The 22,642-nt window shown below is 38.9% G+C and overlaps 1 protein-coding gene across 2 annotated transcripts in view; it reads right to left on the bottom strand.

Moving 5' to 3' along the window:
• Positions 1-22,642, bottom strand: part of LOC105251573 — a 37,519-nt gene that overhangs the window by 1,186 nt on the left and 13,691 nt on the right. The window contains exons 2-8 of one of the 2 annotated variants that reach the window (XM_011258488.3): positions 5,717-5,804; positions 5,311-5,580; positions 1,967-2,233; positions 1,538-1,876; positions 1,330-1,449; positions 1,079-1,254; positions 121-409 (exon numbers count right to left, since the gene is read on the bottom strand). In XM_011258488.3, coding sequence (XP_011256790.1) covers positions 121-409; positions 1,079-1,254; positions 1,330-1,449; positions 1,538-1,876; positions 1,967-2,233; positions 5,311-5,580; positions 5,717-5,804 — 1,549 coding nt within the window. The remainder of the gene's footprint in view (positions 1-120; positions 410-1,078; positions 1,255-1,329; positions 1,450-1,537; positions 1,877-1,966; positions 2,234-5,310; positions 5,581-5,716; positions 5,805-22,642) is intronic. The other variant, XM_020027624.2, reaches the window with a different exon arrangement.

Raw genomic sequence — 22,642 nt, 5'->3', positions numbered from 1 at the left:
ATATAGAATATTAATATTAATTGTTATCAAATTGTCAAAAATTGATTATATTATTGTTCAAGTATAATTAGTATGCTTCTCTTAAAAAAAATAAATTTCCAAAAGAGAACATAAACTTACTGTCTTCCGGGATTTCGATTCTGAACGTCAACTTGTCGCCAATGCGTACAGTTTCAACCTCTCGCGATCGACTATCGAGGATGCGAATTCTGGGTGGAGGCGCTTCCGGTGCGCTGGTGATACTGATCATTTCCGGATCTCTGATCGGCATCATGCCGAATGTTATATTCTTCGAGGACATATCGTATGTACACTTAACTTTGTAAATCTTGTCAGCCTTTGTCATTACCACGGAATGGTGTTGTAGTACAACCGTGTTTGAATAAATTCCAGTCTGAAAACCGTCACGCTGCCATGGTGAAAAGAAAGTTTGAACAGAGATTAAGTACTCAAAGAGAGAGGGTTGTGCATTATTTATCATAAACTCTTTATCGACTTTTTATAAAAGAATGTGTAAGATAGATGTGTAAAAATTGTTTTTTTTTTTAAATTATGCATTATACACATATAAAGATATATATACATTACAAAAGTGCAGTGCTCATCAAATAAATGTGATACATTAGTATGAAAATATAATAATATTAGACACATATAATATCGATACAATATCGATAAAGTGTTTGTGTAACTTAATAACAAGTGCTATTTACTTAATTTATTTTTAACAGCATGCGTATTTCAATAACATGAATAATGAAAAGCATTGTAACTGCAAAATTATAATTCTTTTAGAAAAGAAAAAGGAAAAATGTATATCTGTGATGATCTTTGAGTTGCAAAATCATGGATATAAACTTTGAAAATTTTGTATATTATAAATTACATGACACACTATGACATATATGATGTACTATAATAAGTATTCGAAAAGGATAAATAGCATTGAAAAACTATAATTATAATTATAATTAAAAAATACATATAAATACAATTACCATATTTTTCATACTTTAAATTATCTCTGAAAATGATTAAGTTCAATATCACTATCACCATCTTATCATATATTACTTACCACGCTCTGTGTGTTACAATCTTGTCCACTCATTGTGAGGTCCAACCTGAAGAGATCGCTATTGATAACATCAATATTGCAAGTTTCGGATCGTCCAAGAGCGTAAATTCGTCCATTGAAGGGTTTATTCGTACGAACTTGGACAGCGATACGAGTGTCTTTACAATCAACCGATACTGTAACAAATCGATCATTAAGAAAATGTTACAATACCACACATGTATTATTGAAATATTAAAAAAAATCTATACCATCGTAACAAGTGCCAGTCTTATCACAATTAATATCGTTTCTAGTGAGATTATTTATCGTAGGATCTTCTGTGGTTTCAAAAACTACCGGAAGTGGATCCGCTAATGGTCCAGTACCCTCTAAAATTTGTACAATAACATATTTATGATTAATATATGCACACACAAATTTAAATTATTTTAATCGATGATTTTTCAGTTCGCTTACTTTCGCAGAAATTTTCAAAGTAGGTGCCCACTCGTTCTCCATTATCGATCAACGGCCTCTCTGCATTAAGATACGTCGAAGGTCCATCCGGAAGAGTCCAATGATCCAGATGGAAGAGGTGACAATTATAAGCCGATCCTTGAGGAGCGCCACGATAGAGAAAAGATCTACAAAGGAACTCGTTTTCGATTTCGCAGGCTAATCTGCAAGCAGACTCGCTCTGAACCTGCAGCTCCTTGTCGGTGTAATAGTGTAGGCCTGCGTATTGTGCAACTTTATCGTCCGCTACGCCGATTCTGGGCATTTGGAAAATCCTTTGATACTTGCAGGCCTCTTTTCCTGTGAGTGTCCATAATTATTTTTTAGATACATTTATTCTTCTAGAAATTATATTTTAATTTTCATTTTTCTCAATAATGCAGCATTTACCTTTCAAACATAAATTCTCAAAGTAATCCACTCCTTGCGCGTCCACGAATTGAACGTATTGACCTGTCGTTCGACGATCCGAGTCGCTTAAATGACACTGAAGTGTCACGTAATTATATTCTGTGGAACGACAGGTAAAACGATGCTCGTTTAAGCAAGCAGCGAGACAGGCTTCTTTCGTGGACGTGTAAATTAATGCGTTGTCCAATCCTCGTATCATTTTATTTGGAATGCGTTCGAAGGACCACGGTCGCAAACAAACGTTCTCTAAAATAATATAATAAAATTAGATGATTTAATTTCTCTATTTTCCAGTATTATACATTCTCGTAATATCTATGATATGATAATGAAATTGCAGATCTTAAAAATGTGCGCTAGGTAATTTTCTGTGATTTTTGACATTTTCATAACTCGCTGATTAATGACATTTAGTTTTCAAATTTTTTTCTTTAATCTTTCTCTTACGACGCTAGAAAAACTAGTTTTTACACTTCTGCACAAAAATCGTGACAAGATTTAAATCAATTTATAGTTAGTTTTCGAAATTGAAGAAGGCATCAGGTCGGATAAAATATTAAACCATTAAGTAAACCGAAAGTAAAGTCGTTAAACAGTTTTTAAAACTCCGGTTTTTATCTTTCCCTTTGAATTTAATAAGATGTTTCGACAAGCTTATCGATACTTCCGGATTATGCCGCAACGAAATTATCGAGTCATACGAAAGATCTTTTGTGCTGAAACATCATAAGACGCTGGCATGTGACTTGGCATCGACGTTGATGTCGACGGTGACGCACGTAGCCGCACTTTTTGGCACTCGAGTCCGGAATATATTTCGGCCGAGCCTGTTGAGCGTTCCAATTTCTTTTGTTCCGCCCTCGAAACCGGCGCTAAAGTCGCAGCCGACGACGAAAGTCGGTGCCAACGAACCGCTGCGTGACTCCTTCACGCATGAATCACCGCCAACCGCGAATTACTGGCGTTCGCTCATCCTGAACGAAGAATCGCTAATAAAATGATAATTATTTTTCGATCAGCAATGTAAAATTCAGCAGATCTTTTATATATAATTTTCTGGCACCACATATCCGCAATTAAGTATTTCAGTGCGATTCACAACGGACGATGAATAATGGAAATATATAAGGTGTCTGATTATATAATTTGATCTTTTTTATTATATAATTTGATTTTTTTCTTTTCGTAGTATTATTTTTTCATACTATTATATTATCTTTTCGTAGTATTACATTATTTTCTTTTCATAGTATTTTATTTTCGAGAAGCAAGTGATTTAATCGAAATAATTTTTGTGGAGACGCGTAATATCGAGAGATCATTCATTATATTTTTTTAATAAGATCATATAATTTTTTTATATAAATTTCGATTTATCTTGCGTTTAAAGCAATGCTTAGTTTTTTGGTGTGTCAGGTTTAAGATGAATTTATGAAATGCATGATTGGTTAATCTTACAGCTACCATTAAAGTGAGGTTCTGCGCATTTTGTAACGAGCTGGACCATAACGATCATGTTAGGAAGTCCGTCCTTTTAAATTTCAATTCTTCTTTTCATTAGTATACTTAACTGGAAATGCATAAAAACAAATATTTCTATGAATATATATCTTATCGAGATGAATGGATTTATGACGGAGAGTTAAGCGCTTTACGATTCAAAACAACTCGACAAGAAAATCGCCTTACTAGTTAAATAGGCAACATGTGACTTCTCCTAACACATGAAAGTCCCGGAAATTTCTATTCTATAAAAGATTTATAAAGATGTGCAAAGATATTAAATCTGACATTGTCAATTTTTGAAATATCGAAAATTTTACGGAGATTTATATAATTTATATTTGATCATTTAATTATAATGACAATATGCAAAATATATAGAAACATATAAAAGGATATAAAATATAAAATATAGAATATAATAATAAAATATAAAATAAATGTAATATAATAAAGTATAAAATATAGGTATAAAATACAGAATATAAAATTTTTTCTGTCAATATTAAAATACCCTCTTTTATCGCAAAAGAATTAACATTTTTTCCTTGCATATATAATATTTACGATACAACAGGGGTTTTTAAAAGAAGTTTTAGATCTAGGTGACAATAGGGGGAGGCTGGCCTGGCCTTACTCACTTCTGTCACTACTACTACTACTATTACTGCTACTATTTATGGTACAAATTTTTTTTTTTGAAAAACTGAATAGAAATAACGGAAACCACTTCCGCTTTTCGCTCTTCTCTCTTGAAATCACAAAACATCGAAAAAATCCGGATAAAGTTTATCCTTTCACGAAAACAGTCATTCTTCTTTAAGAACTCTTAAGAGCCTTCCTTTCATTCATGTTCCAATTTGATAAAGTTTTGCACAGGAGATTAGCAATAATTTTGCAGATATTTAAAAGCATCTAAAACATTGGTGGATTCGTTAAACTAATATTAAAGAATCCTTAGAATTCCCAGAAGCCCTTTTTAACACTCGGGCTCATCTCTCCTGCAGGTAGCTGTTTATGACGGTCGTTCTCTTTAAAGGCATTCCGTATAATCTTGCAGGTATCAGCAGATGTGTTTGTCCAGTTCCGTTCTCACTAGATTTTCCCCGGTGAAAAGTGAAAGCTATTTTGCGCGTACAAAGAATGAGAAACGGGCAAAGGGGATCTTTACCTGACCATGTGCAAGAAGTGCTTTATATTTTCTTACGAAGGAAAATCACCTAAATCAACATATAATCTTACCCTGATTTTATAATTATTACTACAACGACTATCTTTTAGAGCAAAATTATTAGTCATTTATATTATTAGTAACGTAACTTTTACGTTTTAGAGAATATTACGCTATTATTTAACGCGATTTTAGATTCTTCATAAAAATTGCAGCATGCTAAATATGTTCTTCAACCGTACAAATGGAAACACCCTACTGTATTCTAAGCAAATCGAATCGCATTATTAAGCCCTTGCATTGTCCGCGCATAAGTTAGTATTGTTTGCCGAACACCTTTGCCTCGTTCAATGAAATCCCGCCAGTTAGCATTCCTCTTGAAGAGTTAGCGTTTCTCTTGAAGTTTTACCGACAAACCTTCTTCAAGTTTAGAATTCAGGTTATCGCATTTCACGATCCCTTTTCCGTATTATTTTACGTACATGTGGCAAAACCGTGTGATTTTCCTCGTCGCAAGTCATTTTTTTATGCGCTACTTTTTCCCACGCCTTTCAGGGCGATTAACAAGATTGATGTGCACTTTAATTTAAGGAGAACAGAATAGAAAAAAACAATGCGAGTAGAAACAAGCACCGGTGTCTTAACTCACCGGATCTTATTTGCAGTTTCGTCATGTAGTACATATTGACGGCTCTTTGGGGCTGGGCGGCCGGATTCGAGGCGGCCGTTTCGTTCTGCAGTTGGCAGAGAGTATCCTGCATCGGCGCCAACGGATTCACGACAAACGAGAACGCGGCGGCCTGACATTCCGTCTCCTCTCTGCACCATCCCTGGCACTCGTACAACGACAGATTCCTCACGCTGTAATAGGTGGTGCCGCGATAATCGTAATCGGTGAGCTTCTCGAACGCCGTCCTGGCTGGAAATGTGAAAGCAACGTTTGCGTTTATGCGGGAGAGATTCTCTAGGATTTCGTTGGACGCAAGCCCCAGGTTCACCGAGACTTCTTCCGAGCCCCGTGTCGCGGACTCCCATGAATCTTAAGAGAAACTTACCCAACGCAGCGTCGCCGGTTGCCAATAGTACCGTGAATATCAGGCTCGCGGTTGTAGCTGCTATCGTTCCGATCCCGAACGAGCCCATCTACAATGAGAATGAGGAATCTCAGTTACACAGTCGTAATTAGAATCAGCTGAGCTGAATGAACCGAGGATTGTTCCTCGAGCTCAATTCCCACGCGCGCGTGTGACGGGAGAGAATAATTTCCGCGTGTTAAATGCGCTAAATAACTTACTTTAAATAGTACTGAACATACGCGAGGGAAATGAAGCATGTTCCTCGGAGAGAAACATCATTCCACGAAGACATGCAATATGCAAGTCAGTACTCGAGTAATATGCATATGGTTGAACGCGGAAGTTCCACTTTCGAGCGATTCGACACGCGTTAATCCGGCATGATTCTCGATCAAATCTCGATATCTCGATAATCGAAGGAGCGGGAAATTGAGGTTCCGAACGAATTTAACATTTATTAGGGTTCGAGAAGGCGATCTTGCCAGGTTCGATCGGTGGAAATAGCACCGGCAGCGATTCGCTCGCGTTGGCCGGGAACACGCGAGATGTCAATTTCCCGCACGTGTTTTGCTCGTGTTTCGCGAAGCCGCTTCCTAGTTTCCTCCTGTCGTCATTTTTGTCCCGTTTCTTCTGCCGCACCTGGTATGTCGGAGACTCCCGTTCTACCTCGTCCCTCGCGCATCTCGATCTCACCGAAGCAGGACGAGAGTTCCGCAAGATTATTTCTCGCTTCGTATATATTTCTCTCTTAATATGTTTATCTATCATCTTTCGCGGTAATAACAGCGGTGTCGCGTAAGAATTAATTCAAACGTCGAGAACGTGAGCCACGAAAATAGATCGCGCATCTTCCCGTTATTTTGCAATTGATCTTCTTCTTGCACGTGCAAATAATAACGTTCGCGCTAATTACTGAATCGGTAATTACTGAAATTGTTTTCATTATCCTTAATTTCTCTATATGCGAAAAAATATCCATAATGCTAGGATCATAATGATTAAAATTATTGTACTCTATTTCGTCTATGTCGCTGCAAGTAAATGTGATATAAATTATATATTCATCACAAAGATTCGAATAATCCATCAAAATTAATATAAACAACAATAATGTTCATTAATTACAAATCTTCTAAATTAAAAAAAAATGTTAAGATGGTTAATAAACAGAACTTATTTAGTAATTATTATTAAAATCTGTTATTTCATAACGAAAAAGATAGATTTGTAAGAGAGATGTTAGGAAATCTTTTTATAATTCATTATAGATTGCTTTTTTAGAAGCGCATTTAGTTTTCGGATACCAAAATCCAAGCCATTGTTATGTTCTTATGTAAATCCACGCGCAATCGGCCATCACTGGATTTCACGAGTTGGTGGCTTTGTTGACCAACTTACCTCGCCCTCTCGTGCACGTTCGATCGGCCAATCGGCACATTACGATAACAAGGATACTAGATATTATCATACTAGAAGACTAGGCACGTAGACTCATAGAGTTCGAGGTCACCGAGCATAATAGCGCTCTATTGGAGATTGCCAGAGGGAAGGAGAGCCACGTCGTGGCCTGTACCGAGGCCAAAGGTTCATCCTCCCCTCTTCATCCGCGTCCCCATGGCCTCTCCTCGCGACCCGGCACCCACGAGTTGCACGTCGTGGCAAAGTCGCGCGCTAACAATGAGGAATGCGCTTAGGCGCGCTCGGTAGGCAGGTTGATGCACTGTTACGAAGATTAATGCACCTACCGGGGTGAAAGAAACACGCGCGCGGAGGAAGCGCGGATTTCTTCTTCGAGGTCATGAGTTACCTGAGAAACTCGGATTTCCGGGGTTTAACGGCACCTTTATACCTGCGAGTTCTAGATTTAGAAGACTGAAATCGCCTAAATGTGTTTTGTTAAAAATTGCAAATTTAGAGGCACAATTTCTACTGAGACTGTCGAAAGAAAAGACAAGATTTTTTTTAAATTTTTATTATCGTCACAATTATATTATTTTTTAATTTTATTATCATATCTTCCTTTCAGAAAATAAATATGTTAAAATATACAAAAATATATTATATATAAAATGGTGCATATTTTGCAAATAATATTTATCAAAAGCAATAACAAATATTGATACCTTAAAAAGAGCAATTGGATATACTCGATAAAATAATATTATACGTGACAAATATATACACATGACAGAATATTAATAATACTAAACAGAAGCGAATTAACGGTAGAATTAAAATTACAAACTAAATTCTACAAATAAAGAAATTGTCAAAATAATCGATAATGATCTGCATAATTATATTTGAATTAATTTTTTTTCTCTTTTTATCGCTGATTGTTAGAACAAGAAAAAAACAAACGTAGATAGGAATAAATTTTTCTATTTATTACTATCTACGATCCGAACATATTTTCATCGTGTTTCAATTGATGTCGACAGTGATCGAGATATGCAATACGGTAGCCCGAACGATCTTAACGATCGCACACGTGTGCACGTCGCGTCATCATCTCCGGCCAGGAAAAGTTATCCCGAACGAAAGTCCCTGACCTTTACGTCACAACCGGTCTCGTCTATAGCACCAAAGAAACCTGGCCGACGGGTTCGCAGGCCGCTGCTGATGCCCGAGGCGCGTTTGCTACGCGAAGATCGACACTTCCGGTAATCCTGCGATGCGTCTGTGCGAACCGCACGCCTACCGGATTTCAGTCGCTTTTTTGCTAGAAATGTGTTCCTCGATAGCGAAGATCCTGATTACGCATCCCACTCCGATGGAAATCGTTGCGATGCAGGGTGCAATTAGGCAAATTACGGAAGATTGTTGAGGTAATCCAGCGAAGAAAGGAAATGGGAATACTCTTATGGGTTGTATTGATGAGGATATCACGGTCGCGTGGCACTTTCGTTTGCTTATGATACCTTGAAATGGCATGAATGTTTGAGATTAAAGCAAGCAAGAGAAAGGGAAGAAGATGTTGTTGAAAAATCATTCCGATATTTATGTAACGTCAATTTAACTATTAAGTAATTTTATCGATGATTATTACAATTAAACGCGTAGCGTTTACTAGAATCCAAGCAAATTCCTCTGGACGGTTAATTACCGCCTCATGATCGTCATCTTCGGATAATGCAGCGTCATAGAGGTCTCATGACAGCCCAGCTACGTAATTATGGTAGACTCTCGAGAGACCATGAAGATTCAATTACGACGTCACGAGTTAAGCGATCCTTTCGAGAACGAATCGGGCGTTTATAGGGTCGTTTACGGTTCTCGCAGATCCGTTCCATGTACATCATCTGTTGCAAAGGAATATATTACCATGACGAACTGTACACTTATGTTATTTTATTATTCTTCTCAAATAACTCGCGTCTCTCATAGATACGTACTTTTACGAACGGCTACTTTTACGAAAAAAAAATCGCAATCGATTGATAACGCAAGATAAGCTGCAGAAGATCGTAATCGTGAATTGTTGCGTGTGAATCAGGAAGGTTGGAACACGGCAGCTCGGCTATTGAAACACGTAGATTTATTTTCTTCTTGTGACATCAATGCCATTTGAATTAATAGCTTCTCTAGAGAGAATTTCCTTTGGCGGCGATTTGTTTCTCTTTATTATTTCCCACGTTTTCCTAGAGGATGGCAATAGGGACGAGCATTCGCTGGATGGCGTTAGTACTTCCTGCGCGTATAATTTCCAATTCGTACGTTTACAAATCAAAATTATAATTGGTAAAACAACATTGCGAACAATTATATCTCGATGAACATATCAACTCAGGATGCATCAATTTTCAATGTTCGCGAGCGTCAATTTTGATGGTTACCTAGGCGGAACTGATTAGACGGTGAGGAAAATTGTTCCTCGCTGGGTCACATCCCCAGCGTCCGCGAAAGGGAAAGGGGAAAAGTTTTACGGAAAGGCAGGATTGTTATTTCTGCCAAGCGCACGTCATCGCTCCTTCTCTCCCGCGAATGATGCTGCGATAGGAAGAGCCAGCGAGGAGAGAAATTATCATTTCTTCGTCTGGGGTCGCTTCACACCCTCTCGGCGAAGCGCTTCCCGTCACGATACTGCATCCGCTTTCGTGATGAATCCGACTGCTCACAGTTGGGATTTACATGAAAGCGAAAAGCAGACCCTCGTGTGCGTGCATAGTACCCGAGAAATGTGATGCTCGTCTCAGTGAATAGCGATGAGGTGCCAGCGGAATATGCGATACACACGGCGCCTATAATTAAATAAATAACCCGTTCGCGTATGTATTATCCGTTCGATTCCGAAGTTAAAGATCGCAAAAGTTCTTGGGCAGTATTAATTTTCTACGGCATTAATCAAGCACAATTTTTTTTTTAATTTAACCATTTAAATTTTAAAAAATAGAGAAGAATGGAAAATAAATCGACCGAAAACTAGTAATTTTCTGGGAATGATTCCTCGTTATGTGTCTTTGGAATTTTCAAACCGTTTTCGCACAATGTCGGATTACGAACTCGACGAACTACGACTATCCTCACGACCTCAGACCAGTAGCGTGGATTCATAAACAATGAGTTTGCAGGAACGCGAGAATAGAAGAGAGCCAGAGAATAAAGAAAAAGAAAAGGCGAGACGAAAGCTGGCGTGGAACAGCGAATTCATAAATAATGAAGGTACGTAAATCGCGCTAAAGCTGCTCACTATTCAAATCCTCCAGAAGGTTTTCACGGACGTTGGCGCATTGATCTCTCTTCCGATAGATATTTTACGGTCGTATGGATCGTGAAATTGACGCGGAATTTATTCAACTCTTCCTTGAGAAAAACATGATAAATTCATGTTTCAAACATTAGAACTCGAAATTCCTAAAGAAAAACAAATTTTTTTATTGTTATTAGAAGCTTATGTTTATCTGAAATATGAAGAAATGCGGATTTCACAATCGTAGTTTGATATTTTGTAAGATGTGGGATGAAAAAATCAAAAGTTCCGTTGCCTCTCAGCGATCAAGGCGAAATGATCTGTTTAAGATCGATCGATTGATCGATCTGGCGAGATGTGCATCGGGAGGCGCACCGGATGATCTCAATAAATCCTTCGAGAAATTAACAGCTAGATCAAAATATATTATTCGGAGGACGTGAAGACAGGCAAATCGAGAACAGAACGTAAAATAAAAAAAAATCTGAATACATTCGTATGTTTTCCGCTGATGGCGGAAGACTTCGTCCTGGTGCAACGACCTGGTGCGGCGTAGGAGCCCTTGCTTTCTTCGCGCTATCACAGCACGAGAATAATAATCAGGCAAGCGAGGGGGAAGGACGACCTTTCGGCTCTCATCTCCATCCATCCAGGATATTATCCAGGTAAATGCCGTAAACGTACTATTCCAGCGACGAGACTTGTCCCACAACGGCGAATATTAAAATGATGTATCGTCGTTGTAACGAGTTCTATAAATCAGTGGCCCCGAATGGCCTTTGCCGAAGTCGTTTTTCTTCCTCGCACGGCTGAGGATTGGTAAAAATTGCTTTTTACCTAACCCTAAGCGCGTATTCGCATGATCGTGCACAAGTATTGCGCCTTGGTTGATTCTTGAAATGGTGTGAGAGGAGATCATCCCGAGCTGATACTCGAGAGGAGAGATGGGAAAACTTTTACGGGGAATATTCTCGTAGAGAAGTACGTTATCGTTGGAAAACTTTGACGCTCAATGATGGGAAGAAACGTTCGAAGCGAAGACCGAAGGTAAACGCGCATACAGAAATCTACGGCCTCGCTTTATGGTTTCATATCAGGCAAGCAGTAATCATACGAAGCTCATAAACGATCTTTCAGCTCGCATCTTCATCTTCATTCGCGTCTTCATTTTTCACGAAGATCGTTCCAAGTTTTATCGCGCGAAGCGAGTCATCGGGGAAACTTGTCTTTAGGAGATATTGGTAAACGAGATAAATTGCGTTTCTCATGTGTACTTGCGCATTAATAAGCGGTCTGTCTTCATGTAATCGGCATGTAATCAAGAAGCAATCGTGCGTTTTTTAAATAAAAAAAACTTCAACATCTCTCAGACTTCACCTCAGAATGCAGTCGTTAACGTTGCTTGAAAGTTCTTTACAGAATGGAAATGGAGAAGTAAAAGACGATGATCTTGAAGCCGTGCCACCTGTAGCTTTCGAATTGACGCTTCTTGCTCCTCCAACATTTCATATTACCCAGACAAGATGATTGACGATCTCGCATATTAAACGAGGTTACTCGTCCTCCGACGACCAAATGGACAGTATTGTAGCGCGATGCTAGTACTATATTTATGCAAGATGAATTAATCGCCGAAGAATACGTGCGGCAAGATAAAATATTGAAGGGAGAACATCTATGTTTTATCTGCGATTGGGATTTTATTCCGCGGAGTTAAAGAAGCAGCTTCATCATCTCGCACCAGGCGCGACATCGGGACTTCTCTATCCTGGAACGGAAATTATCCTCGCGGTGAATTGCAGGACAAAGAGAGATGAAACACGGAAATATCTCGCGGACGATAATGGGAGTTTGTAGATAGGTAAACCGGAATAAGTAAACGTCGACTCGCGTTGAGATAGCGATACGGGGTAACATTTGCGGCGCCTTAATGGAGAGAAATTACTTTTCCGCAGTCACGAATTGGATTGCGCACGTAAATCACTCCGACAGTGGACAACTGGCTACTGCTAAATGCTCAAGTCATCGGGGAAATGTACGCCGGGATAAAGAGAGAGATAATTATACGTTAAGCCACCGACGGTTGAATAGAATTTGCAAGATAAAATTAAAATACAAATTAAAATAAAGAATAAGCGGTCTGGCGATTAATCAAAATTGAAGATGTTAAAATAAGATACGAGGTATAATTAACATATTTCAATTACTCGATTCATCAACTCGAGAGGAAATATCAAATCCACGAGGTGATCTCCGATATATTAAAAACAAAATCGAGCGAGTGAATTTTTTAAAAAGCACCCATATATCAATTTCAGTTAATGTTAGCTCGACGAATATGTATGAGTTATCGCATCCTCGATAACTGTATTTAAGTTTGCAAGAAGAAATAAAGGTAAAATAGAGTAGAAAGGAACAGAAGAAGTTATGTAAAAAAAACTGACAGGGAAGGATAAAAGAAAACGAGGAATTCTTCCGCAGCGAAGCTGTACTTATCTTCTTCGGATAAAACAAAGTGGCCCGCGGCTACTCCTCGCTCCATTTGCACGAGATAATCTTAATGTCTGTAGAGAAAAGGAAGCAGCAATGATGGAACGATATAACGTAACTCGAACACATTGAAAAGACCAGATTTTGTAAAAAAAAAAAAAAAGAAAGAAATACACTGCAAGTTTTCAGACTCCCTGCGATTGTCTTATCGACATCCTCGTTTTCCTCATTTCCTTTCGTCATTGATAATTAAGCATTCAGTTAATTAACCGGTTGCTTTGCGCCAAGAATGTTCCGTTACGTCATTTTTCATTTTACGAGGATAGAATTTCTTCGAGAAGTTGTTTTACAAGTAGAAGCAATGACCTTGAGAATATCTAACGCATGAAGAGCAGAAACCCTGATGAGGAAATCCTCACAACTGGAGATCGGACTGGTAATTAAACGACGACGCTCATTGATGCGTACCACCGTTACTTGTATCTCAGTTCTACGGCAAAAAAAAAATTGCGTAACAAGTTGCTTTACGAGTCTTGAAAAAAACGACCTTGAAGAGACTACCGCTTCCTGGATGCAGAAATGGACAATCTTAGCGTTAACTTAACACTTAACGATCCTAATGTTCGTGAAGGTTTGAGCTGACAACGAACCGGTTACATCGATCAATATTAAATGTATGTTTAAAGATTATAAGACAAAGTGGCAGATTGATATTTTATTTAGGCATGCTTTACAAACACATTTCTTTTCAGCAATTAATAAATGCAAATAAACAAAAGGATAATAATAATATAGAATCTTAAATACTAAGAGAAGGAGAGAGTAATCTTTGATAATCTAATGTTTGTTAAATAGTTTATCTATTTTACTTTTCGTTTTGCATTCCTTTGTATGAAAAAACCAATTTATTATCCAAGTCTACGGAAAGCAATGAATATTAACAACTTTTATTAATAATTTTATTTTCGCGGGAACAAGATTGATAATTAACCAATCAAAATGATGATTACCATGTCGTTATTTCATATTGAAAGGAAATGCAAAACTTGGAGGACAGGATTAAAAAATGCTAGAAATATTGCATCCTCGGGTTTACAGTTAAGATTTTTTCTGCCCGATGCTTTCCTGTGATGTGCTCATTCCATTTGCGTGAAATCTGTCTCGAGGAAGGAGGAAAGGGAACAATACAGGACGACCAAGGTAGTATCGCGTCGACCCGTTACATCAACGATAGCGTACGATGTGCGGCAGTGATGTAACGTAACTTGCGAACGTGAGTCGCATCTTGAAACCGTCTTGAGATGATTCGCTGATGGGCGAGAGTGGGTGCAGCATCATGTGCATGAGCAAACATTCTCGAGAAACGCGACTCGGAGAATGTGCAATGCACGTGTCCGTTGTTCAATAGGTATTTCAAGCAACTTTGCGTCAAGTTCTTACCGCCGTTCGCGGAATTTTAAAAATTCGGTGAACTTCTAACGGACCTCGTAACGTAAAGACCTCGGTGCCGCGCGTGTCGCGACATCCTATAAGTTTAATTATGCTGGAAACACCGGTTTGGAAGCTGCCGAGAGCATGGCAAACAACACGCGCTATCGAGAGGGCTCGATGCCGAGGACATCACCCGGTCGTGATCATGCAAAGCCGTAGCTACGAGGACACTTTGTCTCCTCGTCGTTCGGGCCGGCGTGTTCCGCGATTTTTTGCAACCAACCCTCTAAGCCGGATCCTTCGTCCTATCTTTCTCCCTCCTCCTTCTATCGTCCACGCTCATCCGGCTCCTTTGGCCGGTCGATGCAAATGGAACGACCGGGAATAGAAGCTCGGAGCGAAATCAGCGAGGCAGGATGGCGAGACAAAACGATCTCCAGGAGGAACCCGCTGTACCGTTCAAGGACACGATCCAACTCGAAAGCAGGCTCCGTGACAAGAGATAGAAGAAGCGGCAGGAGAAGAGGAAGAGGAAGAAAAAGAAGAAGTCTACGACTAGGGAGGCCGAGGAAGGGAATATTCACGGATGTGCCAGCCACGTTACACGGATACCGCTTGTTGGTAGGATTTTTCCCGATTAGTCGCAGCCACCGGAGAAGCTCGGAGGTCTAGCGATCCAATGGGACAGGATGCGACCCGACGACGAAGCCGTGAACGGCCGCAGAGGAGAGCGACGAGGGAGGATTCGTTTCTTCTCTATCGTCTCTGGGGATCGCCGCGCGGACGCTATAAATTAATGCTCTCTCTCGAGGGCGGCTTCGCCGACGGGAGCACTTAAGATAATTTCCATCCCGTGTCCTTCTGGATCTGGTATCGTCGGCTCGAGTACGCTCGCCGCGAAATGCTGGCGATTTTCAAATGCTCGGAAACCATAATGAATATCCGCGCAATACGTATCTGAGAATCGGTGGTTTCGCTTAATTCGGGTTAATCACCTCGCCAGGAATCTCCGCTACGTGCACCGCGGCCATTAATCTACTCTACCATCTACAGAGATTTTTCCAAGTCCTCCCTTTCTCTCTCCTTCTCTCAATATTATTGCTCGCACAACTGGATCCTTTTTCTCTCTTTCAACTTACGACGATGATTCGCTGAAGCGCGGTGGTATCGTTCGACAGCGCGAGGGATGAGCTCCGCTTCTTCTGAATGCCCCGGTCGCTTTCGCCGATCGGCCTCAGCTCGGCTCGAGGGGGGGTTCAATGAACCGGTCGATAAATTGCGCGTCTACGATTCTCCGCGCGCGCGAGTCTTTCATACCCGGTAATTACGGATTCGCCCGGCCGGCTAATGGCTATTTAGAACGGACCAGGCGTGATTTAACGTCGCGCTCGACTTGCCCTACCCGCGGCGCGTACTTTTCGTAACTCGCGATTTGCATCGCGGCGGAGCACCAGCGCTAACAGGCCCCGAGTTAATAAGACTCGTGCCTGGTGAGGGGCGAAACGGCCGGGATCCAACGCTCTTCCCGGCGATCGTCTGGTTAAGACACTTTTCTATCACGGGCACGCCGCGCCTGCCGGCGACCGTGCGCTAAGTAATATATTATCCGAGGATTACGCGATGAATCTAATTACTAGGAGTGCAATTGCGACTGCGATTTAAGTGCCGGACGATTGCGGACCACGACTCGACTGCACTCGCGTACACGTAATTTGCATGTTAATGGAACGAATAATAATCACGCGTGCTCCGAGCGAGCGCACTGATATCGCGATGCCACCTTCTTACTCCACTCTATGTACCTTGTAATTAAGGTTCCAGCCAAGAAAGCAACAATGAAAAAGTCACATTTAATAATTCCGACGCGTCGCGTAATAAAGGGTCTCACGGTCGTTTAAAATTCGGGTCAGTGTCGGATGAGACACTTTCACTATGCTTGCCCGAGAGTTTCAGGTAATCTTGATTATCCCGCTTATATAATGCGACAGCCGCGAGAACAATGGCGCAAGTACATCAGCATGTGAATCGACGCTCGCTGGTGCGTTCGATGCTTGTCACGTAAGGGTTCAACACACTCGAGCATCGACGGGGACACCTCGACCTACGCAAGAAGCAGGAGGCAGGGGGGAAATCGGAGAAACTGCGCGGGTGTAATCGGGAAGTCGATTATGCGAGCTGCCCGCGGCGCGTAATGAGAAATGATCTCGAGTTAATGAGCAGCTCTTCAGGTTGACGAACGCGCGACCGGTTACCGGGTAGGGTGGATACGCACGCAACGAACGCAGGGTCGTCGAGGTGCGAACGCAGATGCGAAGTGGAAGCGAATACTTGCGTGCGGCGCGTATCGTGAGGAAGGAAGAACAAAATGCACTGGAAGCGACGACCTTGGACTCGATCTCCGTCGAAATCGGCGGGAGGTCTTCCTTCTATCGCGGGATAATTGGATGCGCGAGCCTTTTATACGGCCTTATTAATTCCAGCAGTGGATGAAGGCATCCTCGTGGAACACGTTTTATGTTTGTTTCGAGTGGCTGCGATAAAACTGCGCAACATGGAATCTAATGTATTTTCTGAGCAGGTTCTTCCGCTATAAATTAAGATTTAAGTAAAAGATTATTATATAAATTAAAATGAGATATATCTTTCTTACATCCTTAGCGGGATGTAATTGCATCTTACGGTAATCAAATTACGTCGTAATTATGAGCAGGTGTATTTTATTTCGCGTCTTCCTTGCACTATTGATATATCGAAACAATCGCGATGTACAATCAACGCAATTTAATTTGCGATAAAAAGCATCGCGGACGTTTTTCATAAGTATAGAGATAAGATAATGATATAGAATGAATCCAGGGGAGTTAGGGAGATTACACGGTCGTTCAACGCATCGAGGAAATCCTTCGCCGGCGAATCAGCTGTATTACATTCAATCAGAAACGCTGGAGACTACATCGTAGCGTCGAATCAATTTAACCGACCTACGGATGATGGCGTTAATTTTTTTCAATGATTCTAATCTTGATTTTTACGGCCGACGCATTAACGCCTCGCCTAAGCATTCGTAATACCCTGTATCAGCAAACGAAATTATAGACGATCCGCGAAACATCATCTTAATCATCGAGCGGTATAGAAAAAATTTCTTTCATCAACGAATGATCCGCCTCTCTTTGTGCGATTCATCTTGCAGTCGACACAATTGTTGCGTTGCATTCAATCCTCCCGTTGCATTTAGCGCGCTAAAAGCACCGGTTACAGAGATGCACGTCGAGCAATCAATCCACAGGCGTGACTTATTGTTAGATGTATAGCAAATGCACCATGGAATGTTATGCTCGACAATGTGCTTGAAATGTCATAATTCGCATTAACATTTGTGTGTGATGAATTTTAAAAATTTAATATCGACAAATCAGTAAACCAATAAATGACTCATTTAATAAATAATCTTCCATTTCTGACATATATCGTTTGTATATGTGTTTAATTACTACGAATAGATAAAAATATTTATAAAATTATACGATAATGAATATATATATATACATTAAATAAATTACAAATAAATAAATAAATACATTAAATAAAAATATATTTTCGAGTCACTTCACGACGTGATATAACCAGCTAAAATTAACAAAATATCTTCTCTCCGCCGAGTTATATCTTAATAATCATATTTTGCGACCTACAAAAATCTATTTTGATATGATCGGCGTTTTATTTTGCTTCTTTTCGCGGAATAGATATAGATATTCTAATCGCGAAAAAATTTTATATATTTTCTTTCCTTGTTGACAGATCTAGAAAGATTGAAGATTTAATATATCACAGTGCAGCTTTTATATTAGTTAAAGCTTTATCTATTTGGAATTTTAAAGTGGCGAACGTATATATTATACAATTATATATGTATAATGCAAATATTGTCGGTACATTGTAGATAAGTATATGCTTTTTAATTAATGAACTAACCAAATATCATTTCTTTCATTTACATTGTGTATTTAATATTGTTTATTTAATTATAACTTTGTAAAGTCGCGTTTCGGAACAAATAATTGAAAAAAAAAACAATCTGATTTTAATGAATGGCATTTATGTATATTAATATCATAAAGTATATTTAATTTTCAAATATATATTTAAAATAAATATTAAAATAAATATATATTACGATTAATTTAAATATCTAAAAAATTTCTATTTCGCGATATTTAACAATTATGATAAAACATTAAAGTCTATTATAGTTAAAGTGTATTATATTTCAGTTAAAATATATTATATTATTAATAGAAAGAAAAGATTATGTGAGAAGAATTATGTGATTCTGTTATCTGTGTCATGCATTATACGTATGATAATGCATTTAGCAGCGATTCTCATTAACAATAGATTTTTCGAGAACGCGATTCTGCACAAAAGATTATTATTCTAGCGGTAAGGATAGTTTATGGGATATTCGCAGCTATTTACAGCGCTGCGAAAAATGGGATATTCGCTTGCTCCCATAAATCATCCTTGTCGAAGCCTAGAATAATAATCTTTCAATAATAATCTCTAAATAAAGATAGGGAGGGATGTGAGGGAGAAGAAGTGTCTATGCGCTCTATCTATTCGATCAATAAAAACATTCATTCGACGCATATCTTATTATCATTAATTATTATTTTATTAATTTAATATTTAATATTTTATTTTATTTTATTTTCATTTAATATATATATTTATTATCGTATAATTTCAGAAAGATTTTTACCTATTCGTAGTAATTAAACACACACACACACACACACACACACACACACACACACATGATATAATATATATGTCAGAAATGGAAGTCATTTATTGATTTGTTGCTATTAAATTTTTAAAATTCATCGAATGTTAATGTGAATTACGTTTAAATCACATTATCAAGCATTCCATAGTTCATTGTATAGTATAATATATAATACTATTCTATCGAGATTACACGCAATTGCTTTTGGTGTGATAATCTTGTTAAAATATCGAGACAAAAATTACAAGAAATAAAATTAGATTAAACAATTTTAGATTAGAAGAAATAAACAATTTAAGATTAATTTCGAGCTCTGTAAGACGTGATTTCCGGAATGCCAACGGGATTTAATGACGCGAAGAAATGAGGAAGGAAAAGGTTGGACTTCTTGTAAGAATAACCGGCGGGTACTATTGCAGTTATTTCATTGTCCGATTCGGGACAGGAATTTATAGTGTCTTAAGTAGATAAAAAAAAGATAATGTACGTCCACATCTGTCATCCTCGGGCAACGAGCTTTCTCGCAATAATTATTTTAACAAATTATCACGCCTTACACTCCATCGATTCTTCCCATATATGTCGCAGTTTCTTAATTTCAAATTATCATTACTGTATCATTTCAATTATGCAATTATCCAATTACATTATGAGGTTATTATAATTATTTTAATGGGCGACCGCCTTGTCGGGGCTAATAACTACCTACGGTGGATTAAAGTAGGCAAGCGAGAGAGAGAGACCCTTGTACATTCGTGAGAACGACGCCTGTTACATACTATCTTCTGTCCGTGCCGGATGCTCTTACGGTATGTACATCTCGCACACCGTGTATAAACATTACATCGCCAAGAGGCGATGTAGACCGCAAGAAAAAAGAAATGCGGATTAAAAGCAACCCAGAGCTATAAATTTCCTAAGACAGATATACGCTCGCAATAGCGTGCAATCAATTCGCGAGATGTCGGCGTGCTTGTTGCCAGCCTTGCACGACTAACGACACGCCTAATAACGCTTTCCTAGTTAGCGGTTCATCGTAAGAGCGCCGCGTTTCATCGAGAGCACTCATTTTTCTGCTCGCTAATTGACTTAACGCCACTCGCGTTCTCTATAAATAATTACCTACGAATAATCGCCAATTGTATACAGCCGATATACAATATATATGTGTCATACAAATGATTCGTACAATTGCCGTTTTTTTCTCAGAGAGTTGAATGAAGATGAGAGATAGGAGGCACGTCCCTTATTCGTGAGCTTCGAAACAAGAAGATCGAGACGAATCCCGCGAGATCATAACGGTGATGTACGCCAAGAGCTGAATCAGCGATCTTAAGTGCTCCCTTATAACGCAGCACGAGACAATTAATCACCGATTACCAAAGTGCGGTTGCACAATCGCGAGTTTTCGAACGTTAGATTTCGTGCTCTCGCCTCTTGACGACGAAGGTACCGTTACAGAGGGACGGCGACGAAAAGGAGGAGGAAAAAACGGTAGACTCGCGTCCCTCTTTCTCCTCTGATCTCTTTTTGCCTTATTCAGTCCTCCTTTTCCTCCTACGCTTTATCCGTTCTTATCGATGGTTACGGGAAATGGTTCCATCGCGATGAGGCTTCTCTCGCAGTCGCACTTTCTGCGGCTTTCGACGCGGAAAAAGATCCGATTCCGGAACCGTCACCCAGATACCTGCTGCGCGAGATGTCTCTTTTTCTATCCGTAGCGAATCGTCAGATTATGTTGAATTGCACTTCGCGGAATATTGCTTGTTTTTGCGAAAATTAGCAATAATATATGATGACACTCGAAACAGCTCAATCTAAAAAAATGGCACATGAAATTACCCACATTTACAAGATTAAAATATCAAAGACCGCGTTTGCTTCATTCTGAAGTACGTATCAATAACTAATATTTCATTCATACTGGTAATTCGAATAATTCCACGAGGTGATCATCCTCGCTTTATTCAACCGTAAAATACCTGCTATGCGTACTCGGTCATCGAGTTAGTGATAAAAATTCCTGGAGGTAGGCGCGAATGCCGATCTTACGATCAATACCAAGTGGAGTCTGCGAAAGGTAACATCTGCGAGAGACGATCGACGGCGCTCGTCGATCCCGCTGTATATCGCCTGAATGGGAAATAATCCACGCGAAGCCGCGGTTAATGAATCGTTCTGCGACGTGAATTCCGACGCGGCTGACGCGCCGTCACGCGCGAGTATATATCGTGACTCGCGAAGGTAGCTATTACGTCGCTATGCTTATTTAATCGCAGACGTGCTCGGTGGCCGAGAGCAGATACGAGGAGACGGAACAAGATCGGTCCGAGCCTCGTCCTCGATCAATTCTTCCCGAGACACTCGCGTGTAGATACGAGGCCAATTAAATTTTTTGCACATCATTTTAAGTTCTTTCAAGATGCAAAAAATAAAAAATGTAATAATGGGAATAAGGTGAGGGTATTTTGCATTTGTTGCACCCATTGTTTAGATGTAAGGGAAATATTGGAAATAAATTTTGATTTCCACGTGAAAATCATTCTCTGTAGAATTGAAGAAAGAGAACGCGAGAATCGGGGACACGTGCTTTCTGTTCGGATTTAACGGGATTATGTGATTTTTGTAGACTGCCGTCATATAGTTCACCTACAGCATTTACGATAGTTTCGTGCATCGCGCTATCGGCGCTTTTATGGTCAGTGCTTGTTATGAAATTCATGCGTGAATTCGATAACATGCAATGGTGGAATGTGTAACGAATATAACTATCGAGGAAGTTCCTGCCGAATTCAAATGATCGTTATTTCAAATGCAATTGAAGGGTTGAATGTAACAATTTGATTGATTGAATCAATTCGCTTTCGAAGAACTGAAATTACTAGAGATGAAAAAATTTACCGGTGAGATATATTACATTTTATACTTGCTTCAAGTTGTAAGAAAAATAATATACATGTTTTACATATATTTAATATTTATTCCAAAATAGTTTTATCGAAATGGTATTTTTTCTGGTTTTTGTCTCAATTAATGTTTATATATTTATCTATTTTGGATATAATTTATTTAGATATTTGATTATTTCAAGATATATAATTAAAAAATCAAATAAGAGTTATCAGAATTTAATATTCTATTCAAAATATTGTAACGTAAGATAAAATTATGTAATATAATTGTTTCATTGTAAACTCTGGCATCTGGGATACATATTTTTCTTATCCGTAAATTAATAGCTGTCTGAATAAGTGGATACTTGATTTAATTATTAAAATGAGAAGAAGAAAAATAATTGTAAATACGTACTCAAGTTGATGAATATTTAAGCATTTATATTGAAATGACTCTAACAGATTCAATATTTAACAATGATAATTATATACAATTAGATGTAATTCTCGGATGTTAATAAGATTAATTATGTTGTTATAAATAAATTATGTTGCTAAAAACATATGTCTCTTTTTTTCTATAAACAACAGTTGAAAATTAAAATTTA

The sequence above is a fragment of the Camponotus floridanus genome, unplaced genomic scaffold, assembly GCF_003227725.1.
Source record: "Camponotus floridanus strain SB8 unplaced genomic scaffold, Cflo_v7.5 scaffold7, whole genome shotgun sequence".
Classification (NCBI taxonomy): Eukaryota; Metazoa; Arthropoda; class Insecta; order Hymenoptera; family Formicidae; genus Camponotus; species Camponotus floridanus.
This window is presented reverse-complemented; position numbering and strand designations above follow the sequence as displayed.